The following is a 16,035-nucleotide window of genomic DNA, read 5'->3' on the forward strand; positions in this document are numbered from 1 at the left end:
GGCTGGGTCTGAGCTTTCATTGACCATAACTTGCAAAACTGGGTAAAGCATGCTGCAGCCTGGCAGTACAGGGCCGAGCTTGGGCTCAGGAGAGTGGGTCCTTGGTTTCTTTGTCACACGCTGGTGGTTTGTGTTGATGAGAGGAGCATGGACAGCATCACATATGCTAAAGAAAGGGCATGGCTGGAACTTGGCTTTAGGAAAGCTCCAGTGTCCCTTCACTATCTGCACTGTCCCTATTGCACTTCAGTCAAAGGGGAATAGCTGCTGTTCTTGCTCGCCAGGACAGTCAGGGCAACAGCACTTTTGCTTCTCATCTGAGCAGTCGCGACCTGGAAATCCTTGAGGAACAATAAATAAGGAACCCACCTCGTCACTTCTACTGAGTCTTTTTTTTTTTTCTTCTCAAAAAAAAAATCAAACCAACCAAAACCACCAACAACAAAAACCCCCAAAACATGTCCCCCCCTCTTTTAAATAGCATCATTTACACTTGGGAGCTGCTTGAATCCACCCTGTCACATAAATTACCATCTCTGAACTCAGCTGTCAGGAAGCATCCTCACAAGTTGACGTTCATGGGGGGCGTCAGCAGAAGGGGATCGGTTTCATGGAAAGCAGGGAGAATGCAAGTGTCAAGTGAATACGTTCATCCTCACGTTACCTCAAGTGGTGAGGGCATCTCAGTGCTGCCAGAGGCGAGCCCTGGCGTGACCTTTGCTCCTCAGATTGCCCTTGTTCCCTTTTACTTCAGTAGGTGCAAGGCTGGGTGTGACATCTGGAGCAAGCCCCGTCCTCCTGCATCTCAAGCAATTAGAGCCTGGCCCAGCAAGTGGCCCTGGAGCAGGGGCTTCAGGGATATTATAGTTTCCTTACAGGGATAAAGGCCATGGGCTTTTCTCTCTTCTCCACTGCTTTCTCCAGCTTTGATACCACTGCCGTTGAAATGAGATTGGCCTATCTGGTAGTGGAAGAGATGAGCTCTGTCAGACGGATCTGGCTTGCTGGGAAGGGTTCAAAAGGCAGCACCTACCCTTTGTTGTATTTCCTGCACGCTAATGAAGCCTGTGTTTTCTGGAGCTATTTTTTATCCTTGTATGTTGGTTTTGGCATGGATGTTTTTACTCCTCCCATTTGAAATAAGTGGGAGAACAAAGTGAATAACATGCCAGTCGTTCCCCCATCCACCCACCTCCCCCCCCACCCCCCCAAAAAAAAAAGAAGAAAAAGAAAAGAGATAATAGAAGGGAATTGTAAGGATGCATCATGGTGAGAACAGTTACAGTTGGTTGTTGCCAGCATTCAAACATGGAGAACTGAAGCTTTATAGTGTCAGAGGCAGGTTCGTGTCTGATGTGCGTTACCCTTTGGCGGCATGCATGGGAGCCTTGCTGCAGCACTATACAGCGCTTGGTGTGATGTCAGTCCTACGTGCACGCATTTTCAGCTTCCCTGTGGCCACATGGAGAGGGAATTTGCAGTAATCCAAACATTGACAGCACTGTATTTGTTGACTTGCAGAAAAGTCTAGCTCACTCTCTTCTGTGCTGCGATCATGTAAGCTGAAATGTGATGACAGCTGCCTGTGCTTGCTGGCCTCCCAGCCCTGATAAACCTGCGAAAGAGATTCCTTTATTTAGGCCTTGATTCAGCAAAACACTTAAGTACACGCTTCAGGTTTTCTTCTTTCCAGTAAGATTGTCGGCATGCTCAAAGTTAAGCATGTGCTTAAGTGCTCTCCTGAGTGCACGGCAAACAAGTGTGCTGCTGCTGTGCTCTGCTGGTTGGCACGCAGGCTGCAGAATTCAGGCCCCCGCTTTTAACAATTTATTCATTTAGTTGGCTCTCCCCAGTACAGGAGCCCTAGTCCCAGGGTCTGAGATGATAGTCTGTCCTTTTGCAGGAACGTTGGTTGTTTCTGTAGCACAGAATGTTCCTTGTGTCTTGCTCTCATGCATTGAACAGACAAATGTGCCTTTCTGCAGGGTGTGGGGCTGGGGGTCTCTTCTCAATTTCCATCAGCAGGACATTGGCAAGTGTTTCTTCAGAGTGCTCTGTTTGTTTTTTCCTCCCCTAAGAGTTTTAAAAGAAAAATATCAACCATGTCACATGTATCTGAATGTCTTGATATTCGTAGTTTAATGTTTTGTAGGATTCATTTGACTTATCTGCCATTAACATGATTCCCTTCATCTTGAGGACTGAGTAGCTTAGTGCAGGCATGTACCTCTGTGTCTGTGCATGCACGTGTGTGCTCCTGAGCTACACAGGTGAGAGGGTGAACGTTTGGTTTATTATGTTCTTTGGGATTTCTCAAGGTGGAGGGGCAGGGAAGTGGCAGATGTTACTACACTGTTTGTATATCTTGGTGTAACTGTGTGTTAAGTTCAGATTCACCGTATTCAGGCCCCAGTGTTAACAGATCCTCACTTCCCTGGGAACAGGCACTTAATCCACAAGATGGTTGTATTTCAGTCTGCTCAGAGCAGCTTCTGAGAGAGCATTCTTTTCTAATCCCCACCCATATCTGACCTGTTCTAGCTCGTTTTTAAGAGCTGCACCCAGCCAGTCCCTAGCTCCCTGCAGAAGGGTTTCCGCACATCTTTTCCTGCTTGCTGAGCTCATTTGGACTGGGAGCCCATACATCAGTGAATGGGATTGCTGTTTAAATTTGCCCCGTTTGCAAAATTGGAATTGATTTAGAGCATCACTGTTCCTTACAAAACCCAGAAGATATGAGCATAGCTAAACGTGCGGTTTTTTCCCTTCCCTTTGAAGTTTAAAACGTGCCTAGCAAATCAGATGTTTGCAGTCTCTGTTCCCCACCTGATGTGCAAAAATGCATAGGTCCTTCCAGAAGCATGGATCAGACTAACCTTTGTGCTGATGCTGCAAGCTGGATTGCAAGGATCTGGCCAGCTTTTTGTTATGAACTTGACTCTAATTAGCCTAGAAAATACTTGCAATGTAGGTTTAATGAATGTTGTTTTTTAATGTGAAATAATTCAATCCTTGAATCAAACAGCCTTTGTGCCCCACCCCCTGCTGCTGATGACAGCCTCTTCCCACACTTCTTCCCTGGTAGCATTGTTTGACTGTTCCAGCTCCAGTAGGTTTCAGTTACTGATCAGTGTAATTGCAATAACACACCAATAACAAAAAGAGGAATTTAAGCTTCCTTTTCTTGTAGTTGAAGGCTCTTCGTCTGTGAAAGCTTCAAGTCTCAGTCACACAAGTAACATCCTGCACCCCATCAAGCGTTTGCAAAACTGGGCGGCAGTACTTTAGGAAGATAAAGGGCTGGATTTTGGGAACTTGGAAAGAGCCCAATCCTATCAGGCAGCATTGGTACAGCTAATATTAGAATGGGAAACTCTAGGGACTGCTTAACATTTTACTTGATGCCAAGGAAGCCTTGAATAGGAATGCATTGTAAGTTGCTTGTTGTATAACACGAGTTGCTGGAGTCAGAGTAATTCGAGTTGACTTTAGTCTGGTGGAAAACTACAGCTGTGAGCAATGAGTTAATTTTTTCCGTGTGCGTCTGGCTCAGGTTTCCCTGTCGGGTTTGCTCTTAGTTTTGTAGGTTCTGAATCCAGAGGAGCGACTGTGAACCAGTCGTTTGTCTTCATGTGCCCTCCCAGGTCGCTGCTGGAACAGCTCTGCAGCTAGCAATGGGTTAAATAAAACACCTTAAATATGCGAAGTGGTTATGGGGCTGAGCTCTAGCAGCTCCTACTGCTTTGTATACAAGAAAGCCACCGGCTGCTCTTCCTGCCTGAACGTTTCCTAGAGAAAGGGGGGCGGTGTGTGTGTGTAATGAAATAAAAAAAAAAATTGAAAAAGACTAAAGAGCAAAATATCCTTCCCTAGTCTGGGAGGGCTGTCCGGTGGATGCAGCCCACCCCGCGCTGCTGGCCCTGCAGTACGCCTTGCCTGGGCGCCCAGGGCATCGCCGACCGGGCGCGGCGCCGCGCCGAAGCTGGGCAGAGGCTGGGCTCGGCCCGTCCCCGCTCAGGCGCTGCCGGGCTCCGCGCGGGTCCCCGGGCCTCCGGCCGCTCCGCAGGCCGGGTTGTGAGGCTGAGGCGCTTTTCCGTGCGGCGGGCACAAAACCCAGCGTCTACCAGCTTCGGCCGCTATGAAACGGTCTCTTTTATTGGTCGGCTGCCCAGGCCTGCTGCTGCAACGGTAAACGCCATTGGCCGCTTCCTCCTCCCATGCGCAGCTTGGTGCGGGAAATGCCCCTGGTATCGACAATGGCTGCCGGCGCCGCGCCGCACCGCCGGGGGCCGGGCAGCCCCGCGCCCGCCTGAGCGGGGGCGGCCGTCGGCTCGTGGCTGATTCTATTTCTCTTTTTCCTGCAGGTTGCTGAAAAGTGCCTTTCCTGAAGCCACCGCTGCTTGGATTTCTGTCTAGGGCTGCCTCTCTCTGCCCCTCGCCCCCCTCTCTTTTTAATTCGGCGTTGCTTGCGGTTCGTGCCCTGACGGCAACTCCTCCAGCCTTGCCCTTTTTTTTTTTTTTTTTTTGGCTCCCCATTTACACGCAGTTTGCTCAGCCATTTTTTTTCCTTCCCCCGAGTATGTAGCAAATATTTAAAAGAAAAGAAAGAAAAAAAAAATCAGATGTCCTTTTGCTCGTTTTGATGCTCGCGAACTGTAATTTTTAGAAGCAAGAAATAGAAAGAAAAAAATCCCTGAAGTTTTCTCCCCAAGGACTGAGACCATTCCACAAACTGAAGTGCTGCCAGCAGCATATGCTTTTTGCAAGAATAATTGAAACCATTAACTGGAGAGCACAGAATTCTTTTGAAAGTCTGCCAGTTATTTGCAAGTAACTTCGGCAGTGGCACAAAATATAACGCTTATATTTTAACTTCTACAATTGCACTTTTAGGAGCTGGCCTCTAATTTGATTTTCAGTTGTTCTGATAAGATTTCTATTTTATGATTGGCTTTATGTTTAATTCTTGTTTAAACAAACACGATTTGACTTAAATGAAAACCTAAGTGCTGATGAATAGGAGTTCTACCAAAGCAACAAGTTAGTTATTTCTTCACGTTTAACTTGAATTCACTTTTTTACCCTTTTTTTAAAAAAAAGAAGAAAACAAAAGATCAGCAGTAAATATTGCCCTGAAGAAGGGTGTGATTGCTTGCATTTTAATTTTTGTTTTTTAATATGGCTGTAAACGTTTCCCTGGTTCGTGATACAAAATGGCTGACGTTAGAAGTGTGTCGAGAGTTTCAGAGAGGTACTTGTTCTCGGTCTGATGCAGAGTGCAAGTTCGCCCATCCGTCACGGAGTTGCCATGTGGAAAATGGTCGAGTTATTGCCTGCTTTGACTCCCTAAAGGTGAGGACTGTCTAACGCGTGCATTACCTAAGCTCACTTGCTTTTCCTTCTCTTCTGAATGGCTCAGCGTGCTGGGTTGTGGGATGTGCAGAACAACTGTTTGTTGCTCTGTTTCTGCAGGGAGGATGCTGCTGGTGTGGGATGTAGCTCCTGAAATCTAGGTTGCTTCTGACATCAAGTGCAATTGCCTGGAGTGCCAGGTATCACAGGGAGAGAGGGGATTTTATCCAGAGCATGTTTTCCGATAGTAGCTCGGGTCTGATACAGCTGTCCTTGAAATGGAGAATGCACATTGTGGGCAGCAAATGAAACTGAAATGAGAAAAGTAGAGAACTGAAACCCAGTGCTTTAATTTGTGTCTAGAGCACATCGGCTGTGCATTTGGCGCAAAGATCCAAAATGTGCTTTTAATGAGCAGAAATGAAAGCACCATTTTAAGATAATGAATCATCTTTATGTGTATTTCCTGGAGACAGAGTTGCAGATGCACTCTTATGCTGTCCTGTAGATGAGGAACAGCCAAAATATTTGGAGAACAGTGCTCCCAGAAAAATGGGTGTTGGGAAGATGCTTTCTGTAAGGGACATGCAAACGCGATGGGTCTGCTAGGCCTGTCCAAGTTACAGCTGAGCTTTTTTGCTAGTGCTCATCTTTGTAGAGTCCATTTTTCAGGCAGTAAATGGCTCTTGCTTGCTTGTCACTGTTGGTGACTTTCAGAATTTACCAAATACCCAGGGTCTGAGTCGGGACTGGGGGCTTGCAGGAGGGCAAGCGGGCATCTCTGTTCGGGATCACTTGGCCACAGTTCTCAGGACAGGAACATCCACCTTTTTTTTTTTTTTTTTTTTTTTCCTTCCCCCCCCCAAAGTGTGGCTCCTCAAAGGTGTTTTAAATAGGATGGTAAAAACCCTGAGACAGTATGGCTAACTGATTGCTTTTGACAAATCTTGACATTGTGTTTAATGTTTTGATCAGAGTAATTAACCTGTTTGAGTTTCTAGAAGGAATCTGGTAAATTTTACAAGCTTAAAAGTTTTCCTTTGTACTTCAACTGTTGCTTGAAAAGATGTGGATTTATTTTTATGAACATAATGAGTAACAGAAATGGTGGAATTATGTATACACAGGTTCAGACCAGGGCTGGATCCAGTCTAATACGGGTTTACCCATTTTGTTACTGTTTGTGGCTTTTTTGAATTTTCACTTCTGTTCCCTTCTACCAAGAAGCTCAAGCTTCCTATTTGCATGCGGTTTTGCTCTTTTTAATCTTATTATATGCAATGACTCCTAGTTATACAGTGACTTTCAAATGTTCATTTACATTGCTGGTTTGCTGACAGCGAAAGACAAAAATATTTTTATCGGAGGGAAAAATAGTGATGTTCTTTATGCCCTTGAAACTTTTGAATTGTAGCCAGTGGCAGTGCAGATACTTTGAATGAAGAGATTAATATGTTTACATTTTATAACATTTATTTGTGAACTGGAAGGAGTGCTGTCATGTTGTGTAGGGTAGTACCATGTCCCTTGCAGAACTTGCCTGATGTTTGCCATGTCATAGAATCATAGAATCGTTTTTGTTGGCAAAGACCTTTAAGATCAAGTCCAACTATGTCCTGGGGAGGTGTCCCCTGTGCAACCACCCAGCTTGGCTCAACTCTGAGCTGCGCCGTAGTCCAGTGTCACCCGGTGGGTGACACTTCCTCATGTGTGCTAGTTCGGGTGCAGTGTCTGCAGTACGCCCAGGTGCTCTGTGCTGGCCCTTCTCTGCACAGCTGGGCCTGTGAGATGTGCAGGACCAAATGTATGGGTAGCTGGGGTTCAAATTCCACCCGCTGACATGAGCAGGCATGTCTCCTGCTTCAGGAATGGGGAGCATCATGTTGAGAAAGCAAAAAATGCCAAAGGAGTAGGGTAGGAACTTCTACAGCTCCGTGTGTTTCCTGTGTAACTGGCTGTTAAATAATGTTCTCGTTGCAGTTTCCTCTTGACACAGTAGCAGATGCCCAGTATGTGCTAGTTAAGTGGCCTGAATTTTCCAGGGAACAGATTTTCCAGATTTTTCAGGCTTAGGAAAGCCTTGTGGAAGGCTGACACCTCTGCCTTTAGGAAGTACACCAGGAGGAGAGGCCAGACTGCCGGGGGTTGATGCTGGGGCTGTTTCTGCACCCCACTTCTCAAACAAGAAGTGGGACTTGAAGCCCGCCCTTCCTCCAGCCCCATGGTTCTGGTTGCTCTCTGGGTAGAGCCCTGGTTCTGCTATGCCACGGAGAGATGCAGTCTCCAATGCCACAGCCTCCGTGTGTATGCACACACCATGCATTTCCCAGTGGACATAACCACCCTGGTGACTAAACTCTCAAACAATGGTCTTTCTGTTCTTGGGCTGGAGCTGGGCTTGCACAGCCCTGTTTGCAATGCTATCGAGGGGCTCCTGGTCATAACAGTGGCCTCCCTTCCTGGTGACGAGAGATGTTACATTCTCAGAGCTGTTAAGAGGAGGCTTTTCATGCCCATCCTGTGGACATCTTTGTGTGTTCAGCCGCTGTTTCCCTCCAACAGCTGTTGAACACTGACCCTCTCTCCTGCGCAGGGCTCGATAGCTGCTTAGTGCTCTTTTCATCTTTTCACGCCCTGCATTAGCAGAACATCTGTGTTGCTTTATTGGAGACAGGATGTAGGATGCTTGCAGCTAATAAGTTTTCCCGTTGTCTTGCAGTCGCCCAGGGCTTTGTTCAGAGGTTGCTTATCTGCATCCATTGTGTACTGCTGTTGCTTGTTTTTTTTTTCTCACAGACCTCTTAAGCCTGAACAATGCATTCATGCAGGAACTTCTGATAACCCAGTGTACAATGGTTTCACCTCACTGGTCAGGTCACGCACAGCATCTATATGCTTACTGCATCTCACTTCCCCCCCCCCCCCCCCCAATCTCATAGGAGTTCTGCCTCTGTTGCGGCAGTAAGAGCAGTAATGCTTCCAGAAGCAGTCAGGCTGCCTCAGTGTGGGTTGTTTCACAGGTGAATGTGTGCTACCTGTAAGCTTGTGAAGCACACACAGGACTCCTGAAGAGGTAATTGCGGGGGGCTTCACTGATGCTCAGGTGAGGTTCACCAGGGCACGCTGTCTGCGGGAGCGTTGTGTGGTTGTGCAGTGCTTTGGTCATGAAATATTAAGTCATGATTAGGTTGCAAGTCCAAGGCTGGATCTTGCTGTCCTTGGAAGGGGGAGTTTGCACATTTGTAGGCAGCAGAAGGAACCTTTTTCAAGCAGATTGATATGAAACTTAAAAATAGTTCCTTGTGAGAAGCTGTTCACAGATTTGAATTGGATGCCAAGAGAGCTCTCACTCTCTACTCGCGCTTCCCCCCTTGTTATTCTGGAAGAACAGTGTTGTCTGAATTAATTTGCGTGAATGGAAGGGCAAGCCTGCACTGCTTGATGTAGGGCAGTCCAGAGGCATGAGAGCCAGCCCCTGCTGGGCCACCTCTCCTCCAGAAGTGACCACGAGGGCTGCTGGGCAGCAGCTGATGCTCTGCGGTGCCCCCTGGGCAAGTCCCATAGAACCTCTGAGATGTTTTGAGCAAAGGAGAAGAGCGTACTGTCATCGCTGTAAACCCAGATGGCCTTGGGGTTCATTCATCGGCTTCTCTCCCAGGCTTGGTGTGCACCGTCCCGTGCATAGCTGGTGCTTTTTGCAAGGGTCGGGACATGGTTTGCTGCCTCATGGCAATTCATACAATGGCTTGTCGTGGCGCTGCAGTGGGCTGTCTGCTAGCACTCAAGTCATTAGCCTTTCTGTTCAGGCTGGATCAGGCAGGCGTGGTATGAGCCTGTCTGATTCTTAATTCCCTGGCCAGCAAATTGTTAGTTGTGTTCTTTTGGTTTCTGAAGATGTCAGGAATGAAAAAAAGCACCTAGTTACCAGAAACACTAATTGAGCAGTAAGCTGAGAGACGGTTATTAGGAGATAGTGACATATTATGTAAAAATATGCAGGTAATGCACACCAGGTGTTCACAGAGGCTTTGCTTTATACTGCTCACAGTTTGTCTATCTGCACTATGGACTCAGGGTTTAAAAAAAAATTACAAGCCCAGCTTTGTGGGGCATGTTGGTTTTTTTAAATTTGCGTTATGAATGTAGATGTTTCCATATGCAAATCAAAGTTCTGAAGAGCATTTTGAAAGACAGAAAATAGTGTGGTTAAAAATTCAGGGGTATAAGTTTTGACTTTGAGAGGTCTAATTTAAAAAACGTCGTTAAGCTATTGCGTGTTTCAGGGAAGTTTTCTTCTATATTTAAAAAAAAAGGCATAAAATAAGGAGTTGAAAGTACCGTTTTGTCTAAATTGTCTGTTTTCTAAAAGAAGTGTTATTATCTGGTAATAGTATTCAAAGTCTTACGACAATCTAAAAAGTTCCCTGTGCTTGGGTAATAAATGTACCATATGATCTTGAAACTGGTGTACCTGAGGCTGTTCATTCTAGTTTTCATGCTAATTTATACCTGTTTTATGCTGACTCCACTAGAATTATTTCTGTTACTGGTTTGCAATCAAATCTTTTTTCTTTTTTTTTTTTAATTTAAATAAACTCCAAACTGGGAAACAACTGAAAACACCCACTAAACTTAGCATATGGTTACGCTCTCACAGAGGAAGAAGAAAGCAAACAAAGCCATAGAGATATTTTTGGAGACACTCTGACTGCATGTCTCAGCTTATTGTAATGGAGATGCAGATAAACCAGATGAACAATATTGAGCCAAGTCACCTTTGTGAGAAACCTTTACTTTCAATTAGTCATTAAGGCACTTACCTGTGTAACGACAGCATTTGTGGTGAGAAGTAGATTTGCAGCAGCTTTGTCTTGTCTGGATGCTTGTGTGTCTTACAGCACATCATCAGTGCTTTTTATAACTACTGAATCAAACATATAAAAGTGGGGAAAACATATTTAGACTTATTTATATAAGAACTGTTGCTATTGTATTTCTCTTAGAGCGGTACTTCAATGAGAATAAGAAAGCGTAAATGCAAAAACAATATTTAGGTCTGATTCCTTCTTGTGTATGGGTTACCGCAAGCTTCATGTTTTCACAGCATACTTTAATTGGCACACATGCTGTGTAAACTCTGTGCACTGTCTCCAGAATATTTTTGGCACATCTGTGGGATGGAGACTACTGATGGAGCAGCTCACCTGGTGGTGCCTGTGGCTGAGTATCTCCCAGGCCTGCCCTGGTGTCTGGACTGCAGATGCTCTCTGTTGGGGTCAGGCTGGTTACTTGAATGGTGTGTGACCTCCCTAGGTATGTTCAACTTTCCAGGGCAAGATAGACCTTGTTGCTTTAATCTGCCTAACCAAACTTTCTGCAGGACAGAGGTCTGTGCAGAGTATTTTTGATTTATTTAGCATTATCCATAGCTTCCTCTGATGTCCCAGCAGTCTCACTTCATTTATCTGTGACTGACAGCTGAACCATGACAGATGAGCACTGGTGAATCTTGCTGTCATGGTTTAAAAGGTTGCTGCCCTGAGCTGTCCCTTTGCTTCTCCATTGCAGGTTACTGCCTCTACAGCAGGGTTAGCAGGACAGAGTGCCTTACATGCTGAACACAAAGTCCAGTGTCTGAGCTGAAATCCCCTTGGTCCTGCCTCTGTGCAGAGGTACTGGGTGATGAATGAATGTAACTAGAAACAGGCTGGTGTTACCTGGTCATTCTGCTGCAGGGACAGCAGTAGTCAGCAAGGGGTGGGAAGGTCTTACTCATTGCAGCTATTTGCACAGTCCTTGGCAGGAACTCCTTATCTGTGCTTTAAAGCAAGCAGGTGATTTTTGAGGCGTGCTGTGGAGGGAGAAGGGATTGGCTGTGTCCTTATCTCCATTAGGTCCTTCTGGTGTTTTCCAGGGGTAACACGACAAGAAAGATGGGGTGTCCGTACGTTTCCTGGTGCATAGTCTGGTTTGGTGCCACCCCAGAGGGGTGCTGCCTTATTAGCTCATTGCTGGAAGAGTGGAGGAAATCCTGGGAGTACTGTTGTGTAGTTCTGATGGAGACCGTGAGAAGTGAGACCCATCCTATCCCATCATCCCTTCTTGGGGGGCTCCTGGAGATAGCTGTAGGGGCCACACTGTTAACTGCTAGTCAGTCAGTACAGACGTTGCTGCCATTAGTACAGAGGTAGATGTTAAGAGCCTGTGAGAAAGCTGGCAGGGAGTTGTCTGAAAGGGAAATGCCCACCAAAGCTATCAGTGTGACGTTTGTAGTAGTAGCAGTAGTTTAATACTTGGAGTTCACATTTTCTTAATTGATTAGGCTTGGGCAACTTCCTTCTGAAAGTATTGGTCCCTCATATGCAAGATTGGCCTGACTAACAGCCCTCAGACTCTTATTCATGTGGAGGGTGGATATTAGATGAATTTGCAGCGGCTGCTTGGCAAATCTAAGCATCTGTGTTGGCTTTCCCCGTGTAAAGCTGTAGGACTGTTGTACAGGCTTGGTCAGCATGGAGACATTAATCAACTAGTATCAGTAACAGTGAAAGTAACTTCTGAGCACTTTTCTCCCTGTCAACATGTTTTCCCATGGAGACAAGTATGTCTCTTCCTGCCATCCTCTCCCAGCTCGGGTAGATCTCTTGTTTTGTCCCACATCTGACCCTGTTGATGGCACAAGGCAATGTGGCTCTTCCTCTGCCTGGTGCGGCATTGCTAAAGCCAGGCCTGGGAGTGAGAGTCTCCAAGGTGGTGGTCTTGTCCTTGGGGTGGCTCTGGCCTGATGAGTATTAAAGTGTCAGTGGGGAGGGACCCTGGTGGTTCTCTGGTGCCCATCTTGTGCTGCAAGGTGAATTCATTGTGACTGTGCTCCCTTCCCATGGGTACCCATAAGCAAGGTGTCTCAGCAGCCCTCCTGGAGTGCCTGGGGGGTGGGCAGCCCCTGCTGGCATGAGGCTGGGGTTTGACTCATTGGGGGAGACACTGGACAGATGTCCTGTCTGTGGCAGTGCAACAGACATAGGGTCACACCAGGTCCAGCCTCGTGTTTGTAGAAATGTCCTCTAAAGGTCTTCTGTTCCTGAACATGGAGAGCACTGCCTGTGCCCCAGACCTCCTGACCCCACGTATCTCCCGAGGGCCTGCCTGCAAAGGGACTGATGCCTTCACTGTTACCTGATGTTTGGCGGTGCCAGTCTCATGTGTGGTGTCCCTGGGTCAGGTTCAAGGGGCTGGCAGAGGTGCAGGCTGGCACATTGGGAGGCATTCTTGGTGCAAGGGGCAGGCGCAGGACCACTGTCCTTCTTTTATTTCTTCCTGCAGCTAATGAATTAATTTATTACAGCTTTTCCTTGGGCCTCAGACTTGTGTGCATTTTCCCTCGAACATGTTGGAAAGCAGAGCAGTAGCCGCAAATTTGTCCTGAGACCGCACTTTGGAGGCCAGCCTCTTCGGGGAGGCAGGCCAAGCAAATTCAGCAGTGGGGTTTTCCTGCCAGCCTCGTGTCTCTTCTGCTCACCAGCCATCCCTGGCAATGCAGGGCCTCTGCTCCTCTCTGCAGCTCGCATTGCCCTGGTCTTCTCCCTGTGGTGTAAGCAAACCACCGTCCCCTAAGGATAAAGCCAGCAGCATTTACATTATTAATATCAGCCAAGAGTAACCTTGGTTTTCTGGTTGGGAAGATGATGGTAAAGTGCTGACTGCTGCTCACACTTGCCTAAAAAAGCAGGAGAGAAATTCTTTTGGGATGTGACTCTAAACCCTTCTGAGCTGCTTCGTGCGCTTAAGCAGATACATTTTGAAACCTTTTATGGGCATATTGCAATGTTGCACGGCCGTGGCATGCCATCTCCAGCTCCTGAGGCTTACTTTTCTTTTTTAAGGGCAAAGCCCTCCAGACTGAGGTTCCAGCTCTGCAAAATACTTAAGCCTGATTTTAAGCACAGTAGAATTCCTGTGGGCAGCCAAGAGCTCCTTGTGCTGAAGTGAGATGTTGCATCGGGTTTTGAGAGAGAGAAACGGTCCTCAGACATTCTCCAAAGGGGGAGAACCACCTGTGGTTGTTTCCTCTGCCACTTTTGGCTTTCCAGTTTGGAAGAGTTTCTTTACACTTACTCACTGTATGCAGCTGGAGCTTGCAGTCCTGCAAAGTCTGCTTGGATCTGCAAGCACAAGCTCTGTGCCTGTGACCCAGCGCAAATGCAGTGCAGTGCTCTGCAAGCCCCAGGGGTTTCCTCTGCGCTGGGAGGAGGGAGATGGGGCACTGAAGCCCAGCTAGCAAGCTGCGGCAGTGCTTGCGTTTACCCTTGTGTGGCTGCTGTGAGTCAGAAGTTGGCGAAGGGAGCACGGAGAGGTGTGTGTTTGTATGGTAAGCTCTGACACCTTAACGGGTGCCATGCTGCAAGCCATGGCACTGCCATATCCACCTGGGGAAGGAAGTTCAAGTTTTACATTTTCCAGCCGTTATCTACAGCAGTAGCTGGCACCGTGATTGAAATAGATGCCCCAAACCTGCAAGGATACTTGGGGAGAGTTTGTTGCAGAGACGTTCCTTGTAAACCTGGAGCCATGTTTGGGCATGGTGTCCCGTGTTGCTGCTCTGTCAATGGCAGCTACCTAGCATTTCCTCTTGCTCATGATTGCGTTAGCCCAGCAAAGCCAGCTGGGGGAAAGGCGGTGGAAGATGCCTTTGAGGAGAATGACTCTGAACAAGTATGTGGAGTTAGTGGATTTCTTCAGCGGCATAGCATCAGTTTGATGTAATCCCTTTGCTGACAATAGCTTTCTGCCACTTGGTTCACCCATCTGAAGGAGGGTGCAGTGACATGCATTTATGTAATTGAGCTGTTTGGAAGCTTTAAAACAAATATAAACAAGATGTGCCAAGCTTTCTGGAGAGCCCATCGTCTGACATCTCCCACAGAGCATTTAAATAAGTGGTTTAGATTTCCAAGTGAGGAGCTGAGCTCTTTGAAAATCTGCCCCTATAAATATTGTTATGCTGGTATTAAAATAAATGCTTTGAGGCACTTGAGTGAATGCTCCTCCATACAGGCACAGTTCTACTTATGGCTTATTAATGTTGTTTTATTGCTGTTCATCAAGCAGCAGAGAACCAGGCACTGACCCCTTTGCCCCACGTAGCCTCTCATGCCATGTCTGATGGTGGCCTATTGATTAAAGGAAAGGCCAAGGATTTGGAAAACCAGCTTTCAAAGCCTTGTGATGATGCAGGCTGCTTTAAAGTGTTGTAATGTCAGTCTGTGTGCCTAATTGCACGTTTTGACTTCACAGGAGCAGTACAAAGAAAACGTATGAAGGCTGATGAGCCGAGCTACTGTAGTAACACGACTCTGGGTGTTTTAGATGTCCTAACTGAGTAAGCATTTCAAACCCTGGCTCCTTCTAAGTGAATAGCTATCAAACATGGCTAGTTCTTCTGCAGGCTTACCTGACTGTTATGAAAGCCCTATCTCCTGTAACGGCAGTGAAAATATTCAGCTTAACCATAGCTAATATGTTACGATAGTAAAATCTTCCTGCTGTCCACACAGCAGTATGTACGTGGCACAAAAGTCACGCTGATCTCTGCTCTCAGGAGCCTTGATGCTTTACTTTGGACTCTCTGAGCATCTGGTTAGTGTTTAGCCTTGGTTTTGGGTTTCAGTGACATGGTTACTTAGTGTCCTCACCATTGGAGGAGTTGGAGGCTGTGATGCTGGATTTTTTTAATCTCAAACTCTGCTTTTTTGACCTCCTCTGTCTGAAGTCAGCACCTGGGCATGGCTCTGTGCTGTTCCCTGCGTGCTTGAGCTCCAAGCTGGAAAGCTGGGAGCTGGAGGTGCCTTTCTGCAACATGTAGCTTAAAGATGTGGGGAAGGTGCGTATTCTTGAGGGGGGGACAGTTGGCTTGCTGGGACGTGAGTGTACTAAAACCAAGCAATTCCCCAAGTTTGTAGTGAAATGTTACAGCAGATGGCCCGCTTACAACGTGGGATATTATTAGAACCATGATCAGTGCTAATAAGGTCATTGGCGGTGGGGGAGGAGGTCGGTGTCTGACCTTGTTTGAAAGGTGGCAGCCTGTGCTCTGGGAGAGAAGTTTTCTCTTGCCGTACTGGAATGTGAATGTTTAATCTGGTGGCACAGTAGAGAGAAAGACCCACTGCCCAGCCCAGCGCGCCTGCTGTGGGGATGCTGGGGACGCTGTTGAGGTAGGTGTGCAGAGCACTATTAAAAAGTGGAGACAAATTCTGCTTTAATTAACAATCCCAAGAATGGGAACCAGGGGTGGTTTAGCTAGTCCTGCAGACCGGGTGTCGTATCACAAGGCATTGCCCAGTCAGATGACTGAGTGGCATGCACTGAATTTTATCATGCTTCTGCACATACTCTGCATTAACACAGCACTTGTTTCTAGCTGGTCTCTCCTATAGAAGTATCAAAAAAAGCCTCAAAACAACCACTACAGGCAGGAGTGTTGGGATCAGCTGAGTGGCATTAGTGATGTCCACGTCTCTGCCCAGCAGTACCCACACCAGGCTCTGATGAGGATTTAAGCCATTAACCCAAACTGCTGCTTTAACTCTTATTTGTCTCCTTACTTCTGCTTTAAGTGAGCAGCTCTGGGTGCTTATTGAGAGAAAAAAGCTCTCAAACAGAGGGGCAGCTGGGAAAGCATGG

General features: G+C 46.9%; 1 protein-coding gene across 13 annotated transcripts in view; it reads left to right on the forward strand.

Annotated features, from left to right (window-relative positions):
• MBNL3 (muscleblind like splicing regulator 3) overlaps positions 1-16,035 on the forward strand; it is a 99,015-nt gene that overhangs the window by 29,840 nt on the left and 53,140 nt on the right. For 9 of the 13 annotated variants that reach the window (XR_008578937.1, XM_054839200.1, XM_054839197.1 and 6 more), the window contains exon 2: positions 4,365-5,352. The exons of 3 other annotated variants lie outside the window; for them this stretch is intronic. Coding sequence is in view for 9 of the 10 variants with exons in the window: in XM_054839200.1 (XP_054695175.1) it covers positions 5,179-5,352 (174 nt within the window). In the remaining variant the exon portion in view is untranslated. Of the gene's footprint in view, positions 1-4,062; positions 4,189-4,364; positions 5,353-16,035 lie in introns of those variants that run through there. One more of the 13 variants, XM_054839201.1, reaches the window with a different exon arrangement.

The sequence above is a fragment of the Grus americana genome, chromosome 12 (genome assembly GCF_028858705.1).
Source record: "Grus americana isolate bGruAme1 chromosome 12, bGruAme1.mat, whole genome shotgun sequence".
NCBI lineage: Eukaryota > Metazoa > Chordata > Aves > Gruiformes > Gruidae > Grus > Grus americana.